The sequence below is a fragment of the Rutilus rutilus genome (assembly GCF_951802725.1).
Source record: "Rutilus rutilus genome assembly, chromosome: 5".
In the NCBI taxonomy this organism is placed as follows: Eukaryota; Metazoa; Chordata; class Actinopteri; order Cypriniformes; family Leuciscidae; genus Rutilus; species Rutilus rutilus.
In genome coordinates this window covers 24,268,347-24,294,129 of record NC_140213.1, presented here as the reverse complement: position 1 = coordinate 24,294,129, position 25,783 = coordinate 24,268,347, and the positions used below count along the sequence as shown (strand labels likewise).

The 25,783-nt window shown below is 45.4% G+C and overlaps 1 protein-coding gene across 1 annotated transcript; it reads left to right on the top strand.

Moving 5' to 3' along the window:
* Window positions 1-7,835: 7,835 nt before the first annotated feature.
* On the top strand, window positions 7,836-25,475 carry LOC311290418 (extracellular calcium-sensing receptor-like; the record flags this gene model as incomplete). The annotated part of the gene is made up of 5 exons (XM_084408872.1): window positions 7,836-8,129; window positions 8,240-9,025; window positions 9,196-9,417; window positions 9,744-9,867; window positions 24,562-25,475. The coding sequence occupies 5 exons, from the start codon at window positions 7,836-7,838 to the stop codon at window positions 25,473-25,475; spliced, it is 2,340 nt and encodes a 779-aa protein (XP_084264998.1).
* Between the last annotated feature and the right edge of the window lie 308 nt (window positions 25,476-25,783).

Genomic DNA, 25,783 nt, shown 5'->3' with positions numbered 1-25,783 from the left:
TTGCGGAAAAAGGATTTTCCCCTAGCGTAAGATATCTTACGCAGTACGAGAGACCTCTCGTAAGAGAACCCTTGACATAAATTACAGTCAGTCCTGTGTTTGTAGGAAGTCAAGGAACTTTTTGTGATTTGATGAGCCTCCAGAAAACTTGTAATGATCATGTTTGTGGTGGAATTATGTTTCAGGTGGAAACAGACTCAGTCAGGGCCCTGTACAAAAGGAGACTTGAACTAGACTGTTCACTAAAGGAGCTGGACTGTGAGCTGAGGAGAGTCAAAAAAAAAAATTGGAGATCAAACAGCTGGATAAAACTGATCTCAGTATGTGAACTTATTTAACCAAGTAACACTTCAGTATGAATATTTATTAATGCAACTTTCTCCCTCCCATCCCACAAAACCAATAAAACAGTTTGAGACCTATCTGCAGTTTCAATGTGCTTTTATTAAGTGTAATATTGTATGGTGATTGCATCTACATCTGCACCAGCTGGGTGGTCAAGTGTGATCGGGTCAGTTTCATCGGGGAGAAGCTGGTTTTGTGGTGTTTCTCGCTCCTTTCTACTGGTGGATATTGTGCAGAATGGCACATGCAGCCACTATCTGTGATGCCCGCTCTGGTGCGCCGAACACAGTTGAAATGTGCCTTTAGGATGCCAAAGGTCATCTCTATCTTCACTCTGGTTTTACTGAGGGCCACATTGAAGCAGTGCTGTGGCCCTGTCTGAGGGTCATGATAGGGGGTTATTGTGTAGGTTTTTCTATCTCAGTTCAAATTAACATTGTTTTGTACTGTACCAAATTTAACTTGCTTTCCTCAAAGCGCTGACAACACAGACTCACGGAAAATTTGTGAGACAAGCACTGGAGCCAGGCCATTTGGCATCCAAACTTGTGATCATACGTTCATGACCACAAGTCGTCTGCAGATTAAATGTTGAGTAGATCATTGTTATATCTGTTAATGTTACTATTAATTTAAAGATTCATCTCACAGAAAATAATCATCTCACATATTCACATCATCTCTACCTGAACATTAAGGCTGTAATAGGACTTCCTATTAACATAATCTGTCTCATGTTCCCCTAGAGCAGTGGAGATTGGAGCAATAGACTGCATACATGTTGCAATGACTCTAGGGAATCCTATCATAAGATTAACAGAATAATAATGTGTTCATGTGATGTCACCCTATCAATATATCTTACCGGCAATTTGATAAAAGCCCTCTTTTATGGACATGGTCGATAAATGTCCGGGGAACACTATTAAAGGAGAACTCCGGTCAATTTTAACATTGAGCTCATTTTTTTGTACATTTGGAGTGCTGTCAGTACAGAGAACAACGACAAAAATCGGTGTTGCCTACACCGTGTTATCCTCTTTTTAAAATTTGCACCCTGTTGACTTCAATGGGGCAAGTTTTAAACCTGCTTTTAGCCTCTTAACATCCTTGATGTGTCATTACAAGTGCACAGGTCATGTGAGTGATTCCTTCGGAGTGAACGCGGTGAATCTGACTGCAGTAGATGTGAAAGATATGAATAAAAATTATGTTTATTCAGCCAGCGCACATACCTGTATTTACATCCTGTTTTCGGTCGAAGTCCACAGTAGTCGATTGTCGAGTTCACGCGCGTGATCATAGGTACTAAACCTATGCGCGTGAACTCGACAATCGATTACTGTGGACTTCGACCGAAAACAGGATGTAAATACAGGTATGTGCGCTGGCTGAATAAACATCATTTTTTATATATTTCTTTCACATCTACTGCAGTCAGATTCACCCGCGTTCACTCCAAAGGAATCACTCACATGACCTGTGCACTTGTAATGACACATCAAGGATGTTAAGAGGCTAAAAGCAGGTTTAAAACTTGCCCCATTGAAGTCAACAGGGTGCAAATTTTAAAACGAGGATAACACGGTGTAGGCAACACCGATTTTTGTCGTTGTTCTCTGTACTGACAGCACTCCAAATGTACAAAAAAATGAGCTCAATGTTAAAATTGACCGGAGTTCTCCTTTAATGAAACTATTCATGTACTCCTGCAGAGTGAGGACCACCTTGCGAATGGTTCGACAAACCGTGTTTTCCCCTAGCTTCTGTGCGTCACCCACCGTGCAAGTATGTACCACTTGCAAAAAAACGCAACGCAATACCATTTGCGGTACAGTAAGTGCATGAATTCGACGTGTTAAATTCTTTATGTGCGGCTCAAGAAGTTCACAAAGATAAGACGTTCCTTCCGCGGAAAATCTGTATTTTTCATACAAGTAACTATCAGGAAAGGCAAGGGGATTTTGTCTGGCTAAAAACTCTTTCTCTACGAAGTGCTCGTCAAACAATTTGCGCTGAGATGTCCACCGGATTTGGAAGAAAAGGTGAAGTCATTGCAACAGACACTGGGAATAAGTTACGTCACCTATATGTTTCTTTGCTCTCAGCTGATTGGTCAAACTTCAGTCTGAGATCTTGAATCCAGAACATAACCTGCCCCGGAGCAGGTTAGCCGTGCAGCGTAAGATACCATGGCAACGAACACCGATTAAAGCCAAGCTACTTTCATAGTACCTAAAACCCAGGGTTCGCGGAAACTAAACTGAAACATAGCTGACTAGCCACCTAAACCGGCTTCATGGTATAGGCCCCAGTGGCACTAACCTGTAGGCCTGATAATTTGTTAAAATAGACATTGATTAATTAAATTGCCTATTGGTAAAAACAAATGTTTGCTGGACCTACGTGTATTCGATATATATAAAATATTATTTCCTATACAAATTTCCCTCCATGCCTTATTTTTAATATTATTATTATTATTGTTGTTATTATTATTATTAAATTTGCTCTATTATTTTCAGTTCCTTGTGGCGATATTCCTTGCAGTCCGGACGCACCGCAAACAAAAAAAAATTATCGGTCTGGACAGTGGTAGGCATTTTCCCAATTTGATAACATTGACATTAATTAATCAAATATTTCCATGCATGTTTCCAATTGTAAATTTGTTCTGTTCATTTCAGTTACTTATGGCGATATTGATTGTGATCCAGCACCCAACTCAAAAACATGGACAGTTCTTGATAGTTGTCTGGATATTAGTTTCCCAGAGTTTGGTTCTGATGAGCTGTTCTGCAGCACACCTGACACCACGCTTGATGCTCTTATGGAGTTTCACCTCGCTCCAGCTCCAGCTGTACTGCCAGGGCCCACCCTCGCTCCACTGCCAGCACCAGAGTCAACCCTCACTCCACTGCCAGCACCAGAGCCCACCCTCGCTCCACTGCCAGCACCAGAGCCCACCCTCCACTGCCAGCACCAGAGCCCACCCTCGCTCCACTGCCAGCACCAGAGCCCACCCTCGCTCCACTGCCAGCACCAGAGTCAACCCTCACTCCACTGCCAGCACCAGAGCCCACCCTCGCTCCACTGCCAGCACCAGAGTCAACCCTCGCTCCACTGCCAGCACCAGAGTCAACCCTCGCTCCACTGCCAGCATCAGAGTCCACCCTCGCTCCACTGCCAGCACCAGAGTCCACCCTCGCTCCAGCTCTACTGCCAGAGTCCACCCTCACTCCACTGCCAGCACCAGAGTCCACCCTCGCTCCACTGCCAGCACCAGAGCCCACCCTCACTCCACTGCCAGCACCAGAGCCCACCCTCACTCCAGCCACAGCCCCACCAATGAGAGATCCGTGTAAATGCAGAAGAAAATGCACAGACAAATTTAGTGAGGAGAGGCATAAGGAGATCTGGAAGAGGTACTGGGACATCAACTACACAGACAAACATGCATTCATGTGTCAGCCAGCTACCAACAGCAACAGTTTGTGGGGATGGAAAAACAAGTCGACGGGGCAGGTCCTTTGTTTACAGGCTAAAGAATGCAGATCAGGTCCCACAGCAGGTCTGTAAAACCTTTTTTTTGGCCACTTTGGGGTACCACCCGGCGAATGACAGTCTGGTCCTCTCTGTGATGGGGAATGAGATAGGGAATGAGGCGATCACAAGAGACCAGAGAGGAAGACATACACCATCCAACAAGCTGGACATGCAGGCTTTTTACGACCACATTGAATCATTCCACCCATCAGTGAGCCACTACCGAAGAGAGCATGCCCCACATCGTCGCTACCTCCCTAGCGACATTAACATCAAGCTCATGTATGCTGATTATTTGGGAAAAGGCAACAGCTGCTCCTATGAAAGCTACCGCAAAGCTGTAAAACAAAAGAACATCAGCTTTGCAAAGCTTGGAGAGGAGGAATGTGAGGAGTGCATACTGCAGGATCAGCACATGAAAAATGACCATGATGGGGATGGCCATGACATGGACTGCTTGCAGTGCCAGAGGTGGCGTGGACATAAAGAGTCTGCCGTGCAGAGCCGAATAATATACCAGGCTGATGCAGAGAAGGACTGGCCAGAGGACACATTGGTGAAGAGTGTGGACCTTCAAAAAGTCATCATGTTACCTCATATGCCTGGTTTGAAAACATCAATCTTCACAAAACGCATCGTGGCATTCCATGAGACCTTTGCCTCTGTAGGCAAGAAAACAAAAACAAAAAAACACCATCTCTGTGGTCTGGCATGAGGGCACGGCAGGGCGAAGAGCAGCAGAGTTCACCTCGGCCTATGTGACTGCACTAAATATGCTAAAATATGCTTATATACTAAATATGCTTATATACTAAATATGCTTATCTTGTATGTATTCATATGATTCAGTGTCACCTCTCTGCAGTCAACCTGTTAGTTTTACTTACACACAAGATACTCTTTACTGCTATGGGGGTATTGTGTCATGTCTAATTAATTAATAATGCCATCAGTGTGCAACCAAATCAGAGGATAGCAATAAGTAGATGGCTAAAAGTAATTGTAAATCATCCAAAATAATCAATCAATCAATCAATCATTTTATTTCTAAAGCACATTTTAAAACAACACGAGTTGTTCGAAGTGCTTTACAGACCCAACCTTAAATAACATATACACAAACAAACCATAAAACACAATACTGGTGTTACTATAATGATTTTGTAAATGGTGATCAGCAATCAAATATTGATAAATTTGAAGTTACTGCCTTTTGCCTTGGTATGACTTTTTGCAGACAATACAAAGGCAGAGTACAGTAACTTCAAAATTGGGGTCAAAGGTCAAGTTTGAGCTCAAGATTTTTTTATGTAGATAATTTTCATTACTAAACCATTTAATTGCCAGATTTCCAGTTTCCTACCTATAATTAATTTGGCTGGACAACTAAAAAACTTTAAAGTCATTTTTCTCAGTTCCACACTGTAGCGACTTAAGGTCTTTTGCCTTTAATAATAATAATAATTCGTTACATTTATATAGCGCTTTTTCTGAGACCTCAAAGCGCTTTACATAGATGGGGGAATCTCCTCAACCACCACCAATGTGCAGCATCCACTTGGATGATGCGACGGCAGCCATATTGCGCCAGAACGCCCACCACACACACCAGCTTACTGGTGGAGAGGAGACAGTGATGAAGCCAATCAGTATATGAGCCAATCAGTATATTTGTAGGGCAGTCTACTGCCTGCGCCTAGAGTTCAATGTATTTTGTCCACTGTGAGGGAAGGCTCGTTTTGAGGAAAATAAGGTTGTAGCTGCTTGTCTACATTACTACGATTAAAAAGAGTAACAACGTTTAGCTCACAAGTTATTGACCCAGGAAGTTCGAATCTGTGAATTTATTGCCAACTTGCGCTAGTTTACCATGCTTTCTTTCAACAGCTTCTAGTTCTTCGTCTTGAGGTGCACTACTGCCACCAGCTGGACTGGAGTGGGGACTTTAACCACCTTCCGTTTCAGCTGAAATGTGCTTCCGTTTCAACTGAAACACTCACACACACACACAACTGAAATGCTCTCACACACACAACTGAAATGCTTGCATACAACATACTGAAATGCTTTTCAGTTGTGTTTGTAAAAGCATTTCACTTGTATGTGTGTGAGCATTTCAGTTGTGTGTGAGCGTAATATTTTCAGATGTATGTATGAGAGCGTTTCAGTTGTGTTTTCATATGTGTATGTGAGAGGAAAAGTACATGTATATGCATATGCATGGTAATTCTGAATAATGTCCCTAGGGGCACCTCATAGAGCATGTTCAGATAATTAACATAATTAACACGAGTGGAGAGCATAACAGCAGATTTACCTCTGTTTCTGGACAGTTTATCAGCATCCCTCCAGCACCTCTTCTCCACACTTTTCGAACTATTCCTACCACAGGGGGAGTACTCATGAATTTAGGCCAGAGCAGAATATCAAAAAACATTTAATGGGTAAAGTACCATCAAAAGCCATCTGAGACGAACACAGCTCCCATGCCAAATGTTTAATAATAGATATAAGACATGATTTTAAAGTTTCAGCTCTTACACCACTGATCTAAATGTTGACATATGGATGTGATATATGCAGAAATATGTATGGTATGTTATACAATTGTTATACAATTGTTGCAAAAACAGTTTAGAACAAAAAAGAAATTCAAATGAATATGCATTGATACAGTTTTATAATTACACATGCTAATGTATAAGGTAATGCATACAATTGTGTACTTCATTCAATATGTTTTTGAGCTTAAAAATGATTAAAGATTTAAGGCCTGGTTTCACAGACAAGGATTAGATTAAGCCAGGCTGAGGCCTTAGTTCAATTATGACATTTAAGTAGCTTTTATAAATGTGCCATAAAAAATAAAAATAAAAAAAAACTTTTATGGTGTGAATCTTGAGACAAAACAATGGCACTGACATATTGTCAGAGCAAGTTTCTTTCAGTTAAAACAGCTCATATATACATTTTAGTCTGGGACTAGCCTTAAGACTTGTCTGTGAAACGAGCCACATGACTATTAAAAGAGAACATTTTAAAATACAAATCTTTCACATGGGAGGAATATATTGTGTCACTCACCTATTCTCTCAAACATCATTCTATGATCATGCAGACATGATCCCGGTCAAATGTCTTGTAGTGAAATTTACCAAATGTTCTTAATCACTGTAGTTTCTATTTTGGCGTATGACTGTGCACGGGAAGGGACAGATTATTATTATTTAAATATTTATAGAAGAAAAACTAAAGTTTAAACAACCGTTTGCTACATTTATTCAATGTGATTTATGGGTGCATTTACAGAATGCTTCACAGTATTTCTGTGTCACTGAAACATGTCTGAAATAGATAAGACAGACATCTTAAAAATAAAGGAAACGTCAGATCAATTTTAAAACAAACACCCCCCCCCCCCCCCCCCCCCCCCCCCCCCCGGATGGTTGGTGGATATATAAAACAAGGATTAATGTTGACCTCACATTTGGAGTGGCTGCTTGTCTAGCAGGAGAAATGCATGTTAAACTTTTATTGACAGTGGTGTGTGTTACCAGACTTGTTCCTGCTGTGTGTGGGGTTAATTTAGGCACATGCATCCTAGAAGGTGACCCTCAGCCCCCTGCTCTCTTCAAGGATGGAGACTTCATCATTGGAGGGGCTTTCACCTTTCATTACTATCTAAGGACAGAGAAGCACACCTATACTAGACGGCCACAACCACTGGAGTGCAGTGGCAGGTTAGAGTTCGACAAAAGTATACAGTCCTTAACAGAACAGGGTTGAATGGGCTAAATTGATTGTGCTGAAATAATGTTCATAATTGTCTTTTTTATGTAAATTGAGTTAATGTGAATATATAAGAAGCAAAACGTTCACATAGGTGTTTAAATTTAATAACAAGTTATTATAATATAGTTTTTCCATCTGTGCTCTTCAACAGCATGGACTTCAGAGAGTTGCGTTTTGCTCGTGTCTTACAGTTCGCCATCCAAGAGATAAACAACAGCTCCGATCTCTTACCGGGCATCACATTAGGGTACCATATATATGACTCTTGTGCCTCTGTGCCAATGGTAATGAAAGTAGCATTTCAACTTGCCAACGGACAAGATCTGGTATTTAACGACACTGATTCCTGTGCAAAATCAGCAGCAGTTCTTGCACTAGTCGGAGAATCTGGTTCAACTGCGGCTATAACCACTTCAAGACTTTTCGGTTCTTTTGGAATTCCACAGGTGCTTTTTCTTGTTCTTCTATAAAACTTGTAGGAAAACAAATGTTGGCGCTGTTAAAGAAAAATAATATTGTAAACCTGTGTTTTCTTCTTCTTCACTCTGCACTTTAGGTGAGTCATTACGCAACATGCGCGTGTCTCAGTGACAAGCGGCAGTATCCTACTTTCTTCAGGACCATCCCCAGCGATCACCATCAAGCTGCCACATTGGCACGGATGGTCAAGCGCTTCGGATGGATGTGGATCGGGGCTGTGCGCAGTGATTCAGACTACGGGAACAATGGCATGGCATCATTTCTGAAGGCTGCGGCGGAGGAGGGAATCTGTGTGGAGTATTCTGAGGCCTACTACAGGACCCAGTCGCACAGTAAACTGAAAAGAGTCGCTGATGTCATTCGCAAATCAACGGCTCGTGTAATAGTTGCCTTTGTGGCCGCAGGTGACATGAGATTTCTCTTAGAAGAGCTGAGTCAGCAGCCTCCTCCTCCGATGCAGTGGATTGGCAGTGAGGCGTGGGTTACAGATCCACAAATGCTGCGGTTTAATTTGTTTATCGGTGCTGTGGGTTTTGCAATCCCGCGGTCTGTTATCCCGGGATTTCGAAACTTTTTACTTGACTTGTCTCCAGAGCAGGCGCTGACATTTTCCCTGCTTACAGAATTCTGGGAAAACTCATTTAGCTGTAGTCTAAAACACCAGACAGGTTCTTCTACTGGTATGACAGCATGTGATGGCACAGAGGACCTGCGCGCATTACAGAACCCGTATACAGACACGTCCCAGTTGAGGATCACTAACATGGTGTACAAAGCCACATATGCTATAGCTCATGCCCTACATGGCATTGTATGTGACGAAAAACGTTGTGACAAAAACATCAAAATTGAGCCCCGTAAGGTAAGTTTTCTTTGTACTATACTTACGTTTAAAAAAATCTTAATACAATCTTCCTTTACTTTGTGTAGGCCTGCTATAAAATATATAGGGCCTAACCACACCCAATATTTCAGTATACTGATTATTCAGCAAATTACATCAATCTTGAGTTTTTCATGCCCTTCATTCAGGTTTTTGATCAGCTCAAGCGAGTCAACTTCACCAAAAATAATTATTCTGTTTCGTTTGATACCAATGGAGACCCCGTGGCCACCTATGAACTTGTGAATTGGCAGCTTCAGGGAGACGGTTCAGTTCATTTTGTGACAGTGGGTCAATATGATGGATCGCAGCCTAAAGGCAAAGAATTCAGTCTAAGCAGAACTATCATTTGGTATGATGGCAGTGAAAAGGTATAGCTACAATGTGTTGTCTATAACGTATATATCTATAATGTTGTCTATATACATCAAGGATGGGCAGCTTCCGTCCTGGTGGGCCACTCTATGGCAGAGTTTAGTTCAAACCCTAATCAAACACACCTGAACAAGCTAATCAATGTCTTTAGGATTACTAGAAAGATACCGTTTTTATCAGGGTTGTAGCTAAACTCTGCAACACAGTGACCCTCCAAGACTGAATTGGCCTATCCCTGAATTACATTTTAAATAATTATAAATAATATGTAGTAGCTTGGTTCATTTTTTACCTTGATACTCTGTGTTTCTGCCTCCTGCAGGTGCCTGTGTCTGTGTGCAGTGAGAGCTGTCCTCCAGGTTCTAGGAAGGCTGTGAAAAAGGGAAGACCTGTCTGCTGTTATGACTGCATTAACTGTGCTGATGGAGAGATCAGCAATGAGACAGGTATTTGTCTGAATATTCTTGAATTGATCATACATACTACTGGGTCAATGCTTATATGAGAGTTAAGATAAAGAAAATTATAGTTTAAAAATGTTTTAAAGATCTAGTTTAAAATACATGCAAAGTTCTTAGAAATATTTGGCTACACTTTATTTATTATTAAGGTGTCCTATGGAAGCTTGTTTCCGCCACAGAATAAAACATTTTAAAAGATAATTGCAGATTTTTTATCTCACAAACGTGAGTTCACATCTTGCAATTCTGACTTTTTTCTCAGAATTGTGAGTCTCGCAATTGCGAGTTATAAAGTCAGAATTTCGAGAAATAAAGTCAGAATTATGAGATATAAACTCACAATTCTGACATTTTTTCTCACAATAGCGAGTTTATATCTCATTTATATTTATATCTTCTTTCTCATTGTGAGATATAAAAAGTTGAGTTTATATCTCGCAATTGTGACTTTATATCACGCAATTCTGACTTTATAACACGCAATTGCGACTTTATATCACGCAATTCTGACTATATAACTCGCAATTGCGACTTTATATCACGCAATTCTGAGATAAAAAGTCAGAATTGCAAGATGTAAACTTACAATTTAGACAAAAAAAGAATTGTGAAATAAAAAGACAATTTTTTATTATTATTTTGTGGCAGAAACAAGCTTCCATGTTACAGTGTATTTATACAATTAAAAGCTGAGTAATATTAATTAAAAACATGCGTACTAAAGGTTTGGATTTGGTTTAGGATTATATGCTTGTAATTATTCATACTTTACCTTTATTTCTACAGTAAGTACATGTATAACAAAGGCACTGTAAAATATGTGTTATAAAATAATTTATACCATAACATTTTTATATTATTTTTTAAAGATAATAAATAATAAAACAACCATCAAGTAAAAAATAATGATATATCCTTTACACCTTTAATACATGTGATTATACATAATCTTTATTTTCAAAAACATAAAATATATTTTTCAAGAATAAATTAAATATCATGAATTAATTTATAAACATCATTAAGAGACTTGTACAGTTTTTATTTATTTATAATGTTTCCTCAGGTGCACTTATACTATAAGTAGCATTTCTGCATCAAAACCTAATAATTTAGAAAGATTTTTTTCTACTTTGATTTTAGCTCTCTGTAGAAGGTTGTTTCTGCCACAGAATACAAAAATGTAAAAAATACACAAATTTAAAAAGGTAATTGCAACTTTTTATCTTACAATTCTGACTTTTTTCTTGCAATTGCGAATTATAAAGTTAGGATCGCAAGATTTAAACTCTCAATTACCTTTTTGTAAGAAAAAAGTCAGATGTGCAAGATCATAATCTCAGAATTGTGAGTTTATATCTTACAATTCGGACTTTATAGCACACAATTGCATGTTTATAAGTCTGAATTGCAAGATATAAACTCAGAATTCTGAGAAAAAGTCAGAAATGTGGGATACAATGTCACATTGAAAAAATTTGGGTGAACTAACCCTTTAAAGGTAGTTGACTCTTTTAAGACTACAGTGTAAATGCACTCTTATGACTGGGTAACATCTTTGCACATTAAGTAACTATGTGAAACTCTTTTGAAAACTTTTACTTGTGTTTTTTTTTTTTTTTTTACTGTTTTTACAGCTGCCAGGTTTAACTAATTGTGCAAGTACTGATACAGCATCATATTTAGATCAACTCTCACTGCATAAAAGGTTGCAGCAATGAGCATTGTAGCCAATCACACCAAATAATCCATAGTGAAATGTATAAAACAAATAATCTTACTGCCACAATCACATAGTTGAAAATAAACCGCCCCTTTCCTTACATTAAAATTCTTTGAAAGGTAATGTTAAAGGGTTAGTTCACCCAAAAATGAAAATTCTGTCAGTAATTACTCACCCTCATGTTGTTCCAACCCCGTAAGACCTTCGTTCATCTTCGGAACACAAATTAAGATATTTTTTATGAAATCTGAGAGCTGGCTCACTCCTCCATAGACTTCTAGGTGACCGAAACCTGCTGGCCCATAAAATGTATTAAAGAGATCGTTAATATAGTCCAAGTGACTACAGTGGCTCAATCTTAAGTATATCAAGCGACGAGAATACTTTTTGTGCGCAAAAACAAACAAAAATAACGACTTTATTCTACTATTCATTTCCTTCTATCTGGGCCTCGAGTTAGTTTACGTAGTGTTTTTGCGCAGCGCGTCTGTGTTGTGCGTCACACGCATCACACACATGACCAGCGTCGGCCAATAGTGAGCCTACGTGGTGAAGTGTAACACAGACGCGCTGCGCAAAAACACTACGTAAACTAACTCGAGGCCCAGATAGAAGGAAATGAATAGTGGAATAAAGTCGTTATTTTTGTTTGTTTTTGCGCACAAAAAGTATTCTCGTCGCTTGATATATTTATATATATTTTCTCTTTAATACATTTTCTGGGCCAGCAAGTTTCGGTCACCTAGAAGTCTATGGAGGAGTGAGCCAGCTCTCAGATTTCATCAAAAATATCTTAATTTGTGTTCCGAAGATGAACGAAGGTCTTACGGGGTTGGAACAACATGAGGGTGAGTAATTACTGACAGAATTTTCATTTTTGGGTGAACTAACCCTTTAAGATTGGTTGTTTTGTCAGCTTGATTTCAATCAAAGATGTTTTTGGATGAAGTTCTGAAGTTCTGAACTTATGTTCTTATAGTTCAATCCTCTTGTATGTCAAAAATGTTCAATTAATGACTCCTTTAATTATTTGTTATAATTTTAAGAACATGCTCATCATAGAAGAGGGCTATTCAAGTCATTGTATGTTTGAATTAGATTTTAATGTACATTTTAAATAAATTAACTTATAGGACAAAAATGAGCATCATGTAATTGACCTTCTGAGTTGTTCATTAAAAAACAGTGTAGTCAGTGTTTTAGAATCTATGGAGCGAATTATGTGCCATAATTAAACAAACAAATCCAGCATTTTGCAAACAAACTCGATCTACTTCGCAAAGGAAAACTCGACTCGCAAACAAACTCGATCTGCTTTGCAAAGGAAACCGTCTTGGTTACTAACGTAACCTCTGTTCCCTGAGATGAGGGAACGAATATTGCGTAAGTAGCTTAAGCTATGGGAAAACTCCTTTTCTCGAGAATATTGAAGCAGGCGAAGAGGTCGACCTCTGCCTCGCCAAAGATGCTCCAAATTAGTTGAACCGTCAGAGGGTGGAGAGACCATTCCCTGGGGGAACATTGTCTCTGGATAACATATACGCATCCTGGTTCAGAATGCCTGGCACATGCGTCGCCCTCAGCGAGCGCAGGTTGTGCTGAGCCCATAGAATGAGACTCTTGGCCATGGCGTGCAAAGTGTTCGATCTGAGGCCACCCTGGCGATTTATGTAAGACACCACCACCATGTTGTGTTCGTCTTTTAGATATGGAAGCAGGGCTTTGAGCGCTAACGCGACAGCTCTCATCTCCAGACAGTTTATGTGTAGGCGCTTCTCTGGGCTTGACCAAAGGCCAGAGACAGGCCTGCCCTCGTAGAGGGCTCCCCAACCTAGGTTGGAGGCTTCTGTCGTGATCACTTTTCTCCTCGAAATCACACCCAAACTCACGCCAGACTGGTACCAGTCGATAGCTTTCCAGGGAGTCAGGGCTTTGACGCAGCCGTGATTCACTCTGATCAGTAAGTGGCCGGAGCGCCACGCGTGAGCTGGGACACGGCTCTTTAGCCAGCGTTGGAGTTTAGCCAGCGCATGTGCAGTAATCCGAGCTGGAGCGCTACTGATGCTGAGGCCAGAAGACCCAGCATCCTCTGGAATCGTTTGAGGGGGGCGCGGGCACCCGCTCTGAAAGATGCCGCTAGGCGCCGAATAGAGAGCGCATGCTCTGAAGAGAGGCGCGCTTTCATTCGCACAGAGTCTATTACTATCCCCAGAAAGGAGATATTCTGGCTGGGAGATAGTGTGCTCTTGGAAAAGTTGATCTTTAGGCCCAGGCATTCTAGATGGCTGATAATCCAAGATCTGTGAGTTAATAATTGTGCCTCTGATTGTGCTATAACCAGCCAATCGGCGAGGTAGTTCAGTATTCGCACAGTATATGTCGGGGATAGTTTCCCAGGCTTTGGCCCGTACCGCTAGGGGTTGAATAAGGGCTGGGGGCGGGCCGCTGTGAGACAGGGACCCGGCCGTCAGGGACCCGGCGGGGGTGCGCGCTGTGGAGCGGGCGTACCCATAGACATATTTGCCGCATGAGTTAAAGGAAAAACTGATGCGGGAACAGTTTTTATGTGTAGGAGTGGGCACACTGTCTATTTTTATTGTTTCTCCCTCACTGGTTGGGGGGAGAGTGAACGTCGAGTCGATAATGCTCATGTGTAGGGGTGCGTGCTGTGAAGCAGGCACGCGCGCTACATTTATGAAACTTCCAGCCTGAGCTGGGGGAGTGTTTGGGACTGTGGGAACAGTGCTTGTGTGCAGGGGTGCGTACATGACAGTAGACACGCGCTCTACATTTATGAAACTTCCAGCATGAGCTGGGGACATGTTTGAGACTGTGGGAACAGTGCTTGTGTGTAGGGGTGTATACATTATCGTGGGCACGTGACCTACAAGTGACACAGACAGAAAAGGGCTCTTTTCGTGCTTTGTGTGTGTCACCGTTAAAACTGTGTTTGTTTGCAGTGTGGGTTTCATAACCGGCCCATTGACTGCAATATAGACATTTCCAGCCGCCTGTGAGGAGGGGACTGGGGAATGTTTGAGAAGCTTTGGGGAGATCGGTCCGGCCTCGGCGGGACTCAAACTCTCCCTTTTTCTTCCTGTGGCTAGGAAGTCTTGCGAGGCTCGGGGTCCAACGCAATCTTGGGCCGGGGTCCCCGCCTCTCAGGGAAACGTCGGCGCGTAGCAGAGCGAGAGCGGTGACGAACTTCAGCCGCTGGCCGGGGCTGAGTGACCGCCGGCGCTGCCTTCACATGAGGAGGCGGTGGCGCCTTCTTCTGGCGGCTCAACATGGAGCTAGAACGCTTTGGCAGGAAGTGGCGCATAGCCTGCGATGCCTTCTGAGCTTCAGTGAAGCGTTCGGCGAACCCTTTGATGGCTGGACCGAACAGCCCACTCGTGGAGATAGGCGAGTCAAGAAACGCCGCCTTATCTTCGTCCTTCATGTCCATCAGCATGAGCCACAGGTGTCGCTCGAGAACAGTCAGGTTTGCCATGCTGCGGCCGATGGACTGGGCTGTAGACTTTGTGGCTCGCAGAGCCAAGTCAGTGGCGCTGCGTAGATCCTTAAAAGCCTCTGGGTCAGGTCCAGACTCATCCATAGAACGGAGAAGCTTGGCCTGAAACACTTGGAGGACAGCCATTGTGTGAAGCACCGATGCAGCTTGACCGGCGAGAGCTGAAGTAGTGCGGAAGGGCTTCGACGGGTGAGCGGCTTTAGCCTTCCATCCAGCAGCAGTGGGCGGGCAGAGGTGAGCGGCCACGGCCTCTTTGAGGGGAGTAATCGCGTCATAGCCTTTTTCCTTCGCGCCGTCCTCGGAGGAGAGCATCGAGGAAAAGGAATGTTTCAGGCGAGCTGAGTGTGGCGCCTTCCATGACCTGGAGAGAACACGGATTATTTCAGAATCCAGGTTTGCCCTCGCGCTGGCCTGTGTGGACAGTATCGGGTCGGAAGAACCCGTCCAATCGTCCGATGCAGCTAGAGAAAGGCTGTCATCCTTGTCCTCCTCGTTGTCCGATACTCCGAAGGAGACGAGACCTGCCGCTCGCGTAGAGGGGCGCTGGTCCACCTGTGTGAACTGAACTGCCGAGGGGGAATCATCCAGAGAGAGCGAGGCACGCGGGGAATGTACTGGCGTGACATCGCTCGTCTCCGTCCGCTCAGGCATCCTTTGTGAATAGTGCTTTTTCTTGCACGGTTCGAGCAAAGGGAAAGAGGGAGCGGAAGCGGCGGGGTCGTCCCCGGTGAAGACGGCAAGGCGAGCCCGCAGTGTGGGGAGATCCATCACGTCGCACTCAGGGCAGCCGCCCTTGGCGAGTGCAGCTTCTGCATGGTCCTGGCCCAGGCAGGAAGTGCAGAGGATGTGGCGATGCCTGGCCTCTGCACGAGGCGCAGGTGGTGCGAGGCATTTGCAACAACACTCGCAGGAAATTTCTCTTTTAGTAATGTGTCGCAGCGGCGAACACACAGCAAAAAGGATATGGCACGCCGGATAGGCGCAGCAGAAGCAGCGGTAGAAGGCGGCGAAGGAAGCCGGCGTCCTCAAGCCTGCGAAGCAGGGGCTGGTCCGCTGGATGCTTTTCAACGGCGGCGAAGGTTTAATAATCCGTAGGTTCAGCGAAGTGGTGGTTCGCTGAAGGAGATTTTAATCTAAAGAAACTTGACATACGATGGGCTCAATTTATAGCCTCTGGCCACGCCCATCTTGGCGGGCTCTGACGTGTCAGGGTGCGAGTTGCCCTGATTGGACTACGCGTCTGAGCCGCCCCGTCATAGGTTCGTGCAGTTGCCGCAGCACAGCCAATGACCATGCTCGCCGTTCATCTGTGTGTGCTGTGCAGCTACACTGCGTTTTAAAAAAAAGGCTTCAATATTCTCGAAAAAAGGAGTTTTCCCATAGCGTAAGCTACTTGCGCAATAGGAGAGACCTCTCGAAAGGGAACTCGACTCGCAAACAAACAGAAAGCAATGTGCAAGTACAAAGGTCAGTTTGAGTGAAAATGCAGTGGAGTAATAAATATGTATTGTGTTTTACAAATATAAATAAATGAGCCAAGATAATACTTCACAAATAAATACAAACCATCCTACAAATTGCATGTAACCTTTGAACAAATACCAAATCTAGTGCATACAAATGCATATCTGTCTGTTATGATTGTGTGACACTTGGCTTTTTGTGAGATCTCTCGGCTCGATTTTCTCACAAATGTGTCCTGGCAGATTTTCTCACAAATGTGTCCAGGCAGATTTTCTCACAAATGCAGTTGAGCAACTTCCTCTTCTAAAACAGTAGATGGCGCTAAACTAGGGGATTCATTTAGCACTAGTCTCCCTGGAGAAGCACTGATTTGAATACTTGCCTTTGCCTACAGCTGAATGACCGGTGAACAGGTGTGTTACATTTGATCTATAATTAACCTTTTTGAGGTTTTCTTTTGCAAAATGTTTATTACATATCTAGACAGATTAGCACTTAGCAATTCACTCTCTCTAGGATAGGGGAATCTATAAGCTGAAAGCTCTACCATCATATGTTGCTTTTTGTAAATTTTTTCTACATCGGACGCATGCAAAATGACTAAATTAGTGATTATGTCTACACTGAACGAATCTATTTCTTTTGTTCTCCATAAATTAATGAGAACATTTCATTTAATTGAGAGGCGGGTTTCATTTGTCTGTCCAAAATAATAATTTGGGAACTGCATACATCACAGGCAAGTTAAGAAACAATTTTATATTGTTTGTTTTGTTCATTAATTATTGTATTACTGTTAAGATGACTGAATTCCAACTAAATAAATAAATAAGTGGGACCCTCCTTTCAATTAAATGAAATGTTCTCATTAATTTATGGAGAACAAAAGAAAATAGACTTGTTCAGTAAATGTAACGTTTTTACAAAAATTTAAAAAAGCAACATATGATGGCAGAGCTTTCATTTGATAAATTCCCCTATCCTAGAGAGAGTTAATTGCTAAGTGCTAATCTGTCTAGATATGTAATACACATTTTGCAAAAGAAAACCTCAAAAAGGTTAATTATAGATCAAATAAGACAGAAACACACCCGTTCACCGGTCAAGTTTCAAATCAGTGCTTCTCCAGGAGACTAGGCTAAATGAATCCCCTAGTTTAGCGCCATCTACTGTTTTAGAAGAGGAAGTTGCTCAACTGCATTTGTGAGAAAATCTGCCTGGACACATTTGTGAGAAAATCGCCAAGTCATAAAAAGCCAAGTGTCACACAATCATAACAGACAGATATGTATTTGTATGCACTAGATTTGGTATTTGTTCAAAGGTTACATGCAATTTGTAGGATGGTTTGTATTTATTTGTGAAGTATTATCTTGGCTCATTTATTTATATTTGTGAAACACAATACATATTTGTTAATCCACTGCATTTTCACTCAAACTGACCTTTGTACTTGCACATTGCTTTCTGTTTGTTTGCAAGTTCTAGTTCCCTTTCGTCAGCAGGGAACTCCGACGCCTCGTCGGGGGAGTTCCCCTGACGAATTGGGATCACGCTAGGGAGACCAATTGCCTTCGAGTGAATTAAACGAGCCAATGAACATTGGCATGCAAGACTTGCATTCCGCGGCCCGCCTACCAGTGCGGGTATAAGGCGGAAGCAAGCGCATACACAAACGCTTTTTGCTTCGGAGCCGACCGATTGTGTCCTCTCTGAGTGAATGAGCTTTAAGATTGTATTTATCTTACGCTCTACGAGTCTGCTGTTTCGGGAAGGGAGCTCTCTGTGTTGGTGAGACGGCGTTTCAGCGACCGCGCGATTTCCTGTCTGCCGGCTGCGTCTACACGCTGTTAATTCAAAAGCTGTTTTTACAGCTGGTAAACGGTTGAGTGCGCACAGCGGGCTTGCAGTTTCCCCGCTGTGTCGCCGCGTTGGGTCCCTGTGTGCTTCAGCACAATAAAGAGAGTATTTTCTTTCTGAAAGAGCAACACGAGTGAAGATCGCGTCCTTTTCAGGATGACGTTTCACTCGTGTGTTTCTGGATGTGATCGTTTCCTGTCCTCATTGACGGCCACGTTCATTGTTTCACATACCTAATCAGTGTGTGGGACTACGTTCGTGGGTGGTTCATGTTCTCTCAGGAGTGCATGACCACGTCGGCACGTTGTTCGTCTCCCCTTTTTTAAAAGGCTCGAGCCGCTCAGCGTGCCGTGTGCCGTCGAGCGCCGGCTGACAGCGCGGGTTGTCATGGCAACCCAACGCGCGTCATTCGGAGCTCTAGATGCGCGATCGAGACTCGTGTACCTCTATGAGGTTGAGTCCCTTTGCTTATTCCCCATCGTAGTTCTCTTTTTTGAAAAGGAACTATTTGGCTAATAGCATTGGTGATCTGGGGGTTACAGTGCGGAATGTCTCGCCAGGTGAAAGACCCTCACGAGCTTCCCACTCCTCTAGCGCATTGAAAACATGCTGAGACTGTGTTCGTGGGTGGTTTATGCTTTCTTATGAGAGCATGACCACGTCGGCGCGTTGTTCGCCTTGCCTGAAGGCTTGAGCGCCCAGCGTGCCGTGTGTCATCGAGACGATGGCCACGTTCACTGTCTTGCATGCCTGGTTGACGGCCACGATCACTGTTTCACATGCCTAATCAGTGTGTTGAGACTGCGTTCGTGGGTGGTTCATGTTCTCTCATGAGTGCATGACCACGTCGGCACGTTGTTCGTCTCCCCTTTCTCGTAAGGGCTTGAGCCGCTCAGTGTGCCGTGTGCCGTTGAGGCTTTCGGATGGGATTCTGGTCTTTCTCATGAGGGACCAAGCATTTCATTCGGGGCCCCAGGGGAGGGCAGATGTCGATCGCTACATCGGAGAGAGGGCTGTTATACTCTGAAAATGATGCTGTGTTCCTACTATAATGGTGTGTTCTCATGCTGAAGATTCAGACTTGACAGCCACACTTTCCTGGGCTGTTTTAAAGTGCCTGGATGGGTGTAAAAAAATTTGGCAGTATGGAAGCATTTTGGTGCCAATATGGCAAGCCAAACATGCCTAAATCTGCAGAAGTTTTTCCTCTCTCACTACCCCTGCACATTCAGTGCACGTGGGTAGTTCTGACTCGGAGTAGAGCTGCGCTTTATGACTGACCGTGATTAGTCACAGCGCTGGCCTTCGGTCAGACGATGTCCACACTGGTGGTCCAGAAGCCCCCCAGAACCAGCCCGCTCGGAGTTCGTTTCCCCCCAGCAAAAGGAAGGGAAATGACCCTGAGAGGAGCGACCCAGAGTATGTGACCTCTGCTCTTCGGGAGTGCGTGTCATCACCACTCCTTCCCCCGGAGGAGGGCCGGGTGGAGAATTTCGTTTCTGTTCCGCCGCTGGTCATCCAGTCAGCGGTACCCAAAGTTTGAGCAGTCCACTTCCTCTGAGTCACTCACGGGCCCCAGCGCTCAGATGACAGTGAGGGCTATGGCCTTGTCGCTCTCGTCTCTCGCTGGGTGAGGAGGAAACCAGGACTCGATGCCCCCGGGCCTCGCTCCTCGTTTCCCCTTACGGTCGAGACTGGCAGTAAAATAAGGCCAGTCTCCTCCGTTCGAGAGGGTCAGAATGGCAGTGCGTGCCGCCACCTCGGTCACGTCACTCCTGTCTGCCGCTGGGCGGGAAGGCTCGGAGACCAGCAGCCGCCCTTGGGCCTCGCTCCTCGTCTCCTCCCCTTCCTTCGCCAGGCGACAGCCCGCAGTAGAACACTCTCGGGTCTTCTCTGCCGTCTGTCCCCCGGTGGAAGCAGGTAGGTGTTGTCCAAGTACACACCCTGACCCCGCTCTCGGCCGCTGCAATGCCACCGGAGCCGTGTCCCTGCCTTCCACCTCGCTGCCCCTCCGCGGGTACGCCGGTGGTGCGGGTGGGCTCGTTGCGGCGGTTTCTCGGAGCCTGGTTTGGGCTCTTGAGGCCGTCGCGCTGGTTCATCCGCACCATCCGGCTCGGCTATGCAATTCAGTTTGCACGCCGGCGTCCCAAGTTCAGGGGCATCCACTTCACCCATGTGCGTCCGGTGGATGCTCCTGTCTTGCGGAAAGAGATCGACGCCCTGCTGGCGAAGGACGCGATCTAGCCGGTCCCTCCAGCCGAGATGAGGTCAGGGTTCTACAGCCCTTACTTCATTGTACCCAAGAAAGGCGGTGGGTTACGGCCAATCCTGGATCTGCGAGTATTGAATCGGGCCCTGCACAAGCTCCCGTTCAAGATGCTCACGCAGAAACGCATTTTCGAATGCATCCGTCCCCGGGATTGGTTTGCAACGATCGTCCTGAAGGACGCGTACTTTCATGTCTCGATTCTTCCCCGACACAGACCATTTCTTCGGTTTGCTTTCGAGGGTCGAGCATATCAGTACAAGGTCCTACCCTTTGGGCTGGCCCTGTCGCCCCGTGTCTTCACGAAAGTCGCGGAGGCGGCCATTGTTCCCATGAGAGAACAAGGCGTTCGCATTCTCAACTATCTCGACGACTGGCTCATTCTGGCACACTCGCGAGATGTGTTGTGCGAGCACAGGGACATGGTGCTCCGGCACCTCAGCCAGTTGGGGCTTCAGGTCAACTGGGAGAAGAGCAAACTCTGCCCCGTGCAGAGGATCTCTTATCTCGGTATGGAACTGGACTCGGTCGCTCAGACTGCGCGCCTCACGGAGGAACGCGTCCAGTCGGTGCTCAACTGCCTCAAGTTTTTTCGAGGCAAGTCAGCGGTTCCACTGAAACAGTTTCAGAGGCTCCTGGGGCATATGGCAGCCGCAGCCGCAGTAACGCCGCTCGGTCTGTTGCATATGAGACCGCTCCAGCACTGGCTTCGCGATCGAGTCCCGAGGTGGGCGTGGCAGAGCGGCACGTTCCGGGTCAAAGTCACCCCGCACTGTCGCCAAACCTTCATCCCTTGGTCGGATCCTGTGTTTCTACGGGCCGGAGTGCCCCTAGTCCAGGTTTCCAGGCATGCTGTGGTGTTCACAGATGCTTCTGCCAAGGGTTGGGGGGCCACGTACAAAGGGCATGCAGTCTCGGGTCTGTGGGTGGGGCCCCAGCTGCATTGGCACATCAACTGCCTAGAGTTGCAAGCAGTACACTTAGCCCTGTGTCGCCTCAAGGGGCTTCTCAAACACAAGCACGTACTGGTCCGTACGGACAACACTGCGACCGTTGCGTACATCAACCGACAAGGTGGTCTGCGCTCCCGTCGTATGTCGCGACTCGCCTCCCACCTCCTCCTATGGAGTCAGAAGCATCTGAGGTCGCTTCGTGCCGTTCATGTCCCAGGGGAGTTCAATTGTGTGGCCGACGAGCTTTCACGTCAGCGTCCCCTTCCGGGAGTATGGCGACTCCATCCCCAGGTGGTCCAGCTGATTTGGCGAATCTTCGGAGCCGCACAGGTAGACCTGTTTGCCTCTCCGGACACGACCCATTGCCAGTGGTATTACTCCCTAACCGAAGGAACTCTCGGCACGGATGCCCTGGCACACAGCTGGCCCCGGGACTTACGCAAATATGCGTTTCCCCCAGTGAGCCTTCTTGCACAGACCCTGTGCAAGGTCAGGGAGGACAAGGAGCAGGTCCTTTTGGTGGCCCTGTATTGGCCAACCCGGACTTGGTTCCCAGAACTCATGCTCCTCGCGACAGCCCCTCCTTGGCCGATTCCTCTGAGGAAGGACCTACTTCTCAGAGACGGGGCACTCTGTGGCACCTGCGTCCATACCTCTGGAAACTCCATGTCTGGTCCCTGGACGGGACGCGGAGGTTCTAGATGGCCTGCCACAGTCAGTGGTGGACACCATCTCTTCAGCTAGAGCCCCCTCTACGAGGCGCCTCTACGCTCTGAAGTGGAACCTGTTCATCGGCTGGTGTTCTTCCCACCGGGAGAACCCACGAACTTGCCCGATCAGAGTCGTGCTCTCCTTCCTACAAGAGGGGTTGGAGCGAAGGCTGTCTCCCTCCACCCTCAAGGTGTATGTTGCCGCAATAGCTGCACATCACGATGTAGTTGAAGGTAAGTCTGTGGGGAAGCACGACCTGGTCATCAGATTCCTTAAGGGTGCTAGGAGGCTAAATCCACCTCACGATTTGCACCCTGTACCCTCTTGGGACTTAACTTTAGTGCTTAAAACACTCCAAAGTCCTTCCTTTGAGCCTTTGCCGACAGTTGAGCTTAATTTCCTGTCCATTAAGACAGCGCTCCTGTTAGCATTGGCATCCTTCAAGAGGGTAGGGGATCTGCAGGCTTTTTCGGTCGACGAATCGTGCCTAGAGTTCGGGCCTGGCCTTTCTCATGCTATATTGAGACCCCAGCTCGGATATGTGCCCAAGGTTCCTACCACTCCCTTCGCGGACCAGGTAGTGAACCTGCAAGCGCTGCCCCAGGAGGAGGCAGACCCAGCCCTAGCTTTTCTCTGTCCCGTCCGGGCCCTCCGGGTTTATATAGACAGAACGCAAAGCTTCAGGACCTCAGATCAGCTCTTTGTTTGTTACGGAGGCCAGCAGAAGGGGAAGGCTGTCTCCAAGCAGAGGTTAGCCCACTGGCTAGTGGATGCTATCACCAGGGCTTATGAGTCCCAGGGTGAGCCCTGCCCACCCAGGTTGCGGGCTCACTCCACTAGTTTGCCGCTTCCTGGGCTCTGGCATAAGGCGCCTCGCTAACAGACATTTTTAGAGCTGCGGGCTGGGCGACACCGAACACGTTCGCTAGGTTTTATAGCCTACGTGTGGAACCTTTTTCCTCCCGAGTACTTGCTACGGCCAATAATTAGAGGGAATAGGTGTGTCGGCTTGCGACGCCATTCCGTGAACGGATACGTGCGTCTTCTTGCTCCGTTGGTTACCCAACAAACGGCTAACCTCGTGAGTTCCTCCATCACCCCCTACGGTGCCAGGCGTTGCGGACCGCCCGGCACCAGGTCTGCTACCTTCAGTAAGGAGTTGCTAGTAGACTGGGTGCTTTTTCCAGTGGTCCCTGCGGCGACCCGTGATTGCCACGTGCAGTTCAGCCGTGTCTTCCCCTTGACAGACTCATTCTGTCGTCCCTGTTGAGTACGCTCCTCACTCCTCCGGACTGGGACTACCTTCATGGACTGCCATATGTTTCACTACCCTACGTGGTTAGTACATGTGTGTATTTGAGGGCCTTCCTCTAGGCTGCCTCAGCTTCCGCAGCGTTCCCCCCCCCCCCCCCCTATTATTTCCTTGGGGTCGGGCACGCTTTCCCAGTGTTATCCAATATCCACTGATTGGGTCTTGCGGAACAGCAGTGTGATTCCCTAGCTAGCTCCCGCAAAATTTCTGGAAACTGCTGCAGGGCTGTAGCTTAGCTGGGCGCTGGAAGGGGCCAGCACCATGGCGTTTTGGTAGGGATCCCAATTCGTCAGGGGAACTCCCCCGACGAGGTGTCGGAGTTCCCTGCTGACGAAAGGGAACGTCTCGGTTACGTATGGTAACCCTCGTTCCCTGAGTCCAGGGAACGGAGACGCCTCGTCCCGTCGCCATGCTGCTGTACCTTCGCGGAGGACTGGACACCGTTCGGCTCCTCAGCGAAAAGCGTTTGTGTATGCGCTTGCTTCCGCCTTATACCCGCACTGGTAGGCGGGCCGCGGAATGCAAGTCTTGCATGCCAATGTTCATTGGCTCGTTTAATTCACTCGAAGGCAATTGGTCTCCCTAGCGTGATCCCAATTCATCAGGGGAACTCCCCCGACGAGGCGTCTCCGTTCCCTGGACTCAGGGAACGAGGGTTACCATACGTAACCGAGACGTTTTCCTTTGCAAAGCAGATCGAGTTTGTTTGCGAGTTGAGTTTTCCTTTGCGAAGTAGATCGAGTTTGTTTGCAAAATGCTGGATTTGTTTGTTTAATTATGGCACATAATTCGCTCCATAAGAATCTCTCTTATTCCTGTGGCTCATACATGACTGTTGAGCACTGATTCTTTTTATTTTATGTTTTTATTTTACAGATTCTTTAGATTGTCACAAATGCTTACCTGAGGACTGGCCTAATATTGAGAAGGACAAGTGTCTTTCTAAACCAGTGGAGTTTCTCTCTTGGAATGAGATCCTTGGGATTATCCTGGCTGCTTTCTCTATTGCGGGCTTTTTACTGGCTTTGAGCATTACTCTAGTGTTCTACAAAAACATGGCATCTCCAATAGTAAGAGCCAACAACTCAGAGCTGAGCTTTCTGCTGCTCTTCTCATTGACTCTATGTTTTCTCTGTTCACTTACTTTCATTGGTCGGCCCACTGAGTGGTCCTGTATGTTGCGCCACACAGCATTTGGTATAACTTTTGTCCTCTGTATCTCTTGTGTTCTCGGAAAAACAATAGTGGTGTTAATGGCCTTCAAGGCTACACTTCCAGGAAGTAATGTTATGAAATGGTTTGGGCCTGCACAACAGAGACTCAGTGTTTTTGGTTTCACTCTTGTACAGATTCTTATATGTGTGCTTTGGTTAAAAATGTCCCCACCTTTTCCTTACAATAATATGCAACACTACAAAGAAAAGATTATTTTAGAATGCAGTTTAGGATCAGCTATTGGTTTCTGGGCTGTACTGGGTTATATTGGCCTCCTAGCTTTTCTTTGCTTTATTTTAGCTTTTCTGGCCCGAAAGCTGCCTGATAACTTCAATGAGGCTAAATTCATCACATTCAGCATGCTCATATTCTGTGCTGTTTGGATCACATTTGTTCCAGCTTATGTCAGCTCTCCAGGGAAATTTACTGTAGCTGTGGAGATATTTGCCATTTTAGCTTCAAGCTTTGGTCTGATTCTTTGTATTTTTGCTCCTAAGTGTTTCATTATTTTATTTAGGCCAGAGCAGAATACCAAAAAACATTTAATGGGTAAAGTATCAACAAAAGTCCAATAAGACACGCTTATATCATTCATTATTAGATATCACACATGGCTGTGATTTTACTGTGTCAGCTCTCACCCCGACATAAATGTATTTACACGTTTGTACTTGTAACAGTTATGTTCTATTAGTTTTGTTTTCATGGACTTTTCGATTTTATTCATTAGTTCCTGTTTCCCTTTGTTTGGTTTTCCGCTAAGTATGAGTTGCATTGGAGATTCATTAATCACCACAGGTGTTCCTCCTTAATTACCCTTGTTTTCCTTTGTATATAAGTTGCTGTGTTTCAGTTCTTTTGGTCAGTTCTCGTTAACACACGC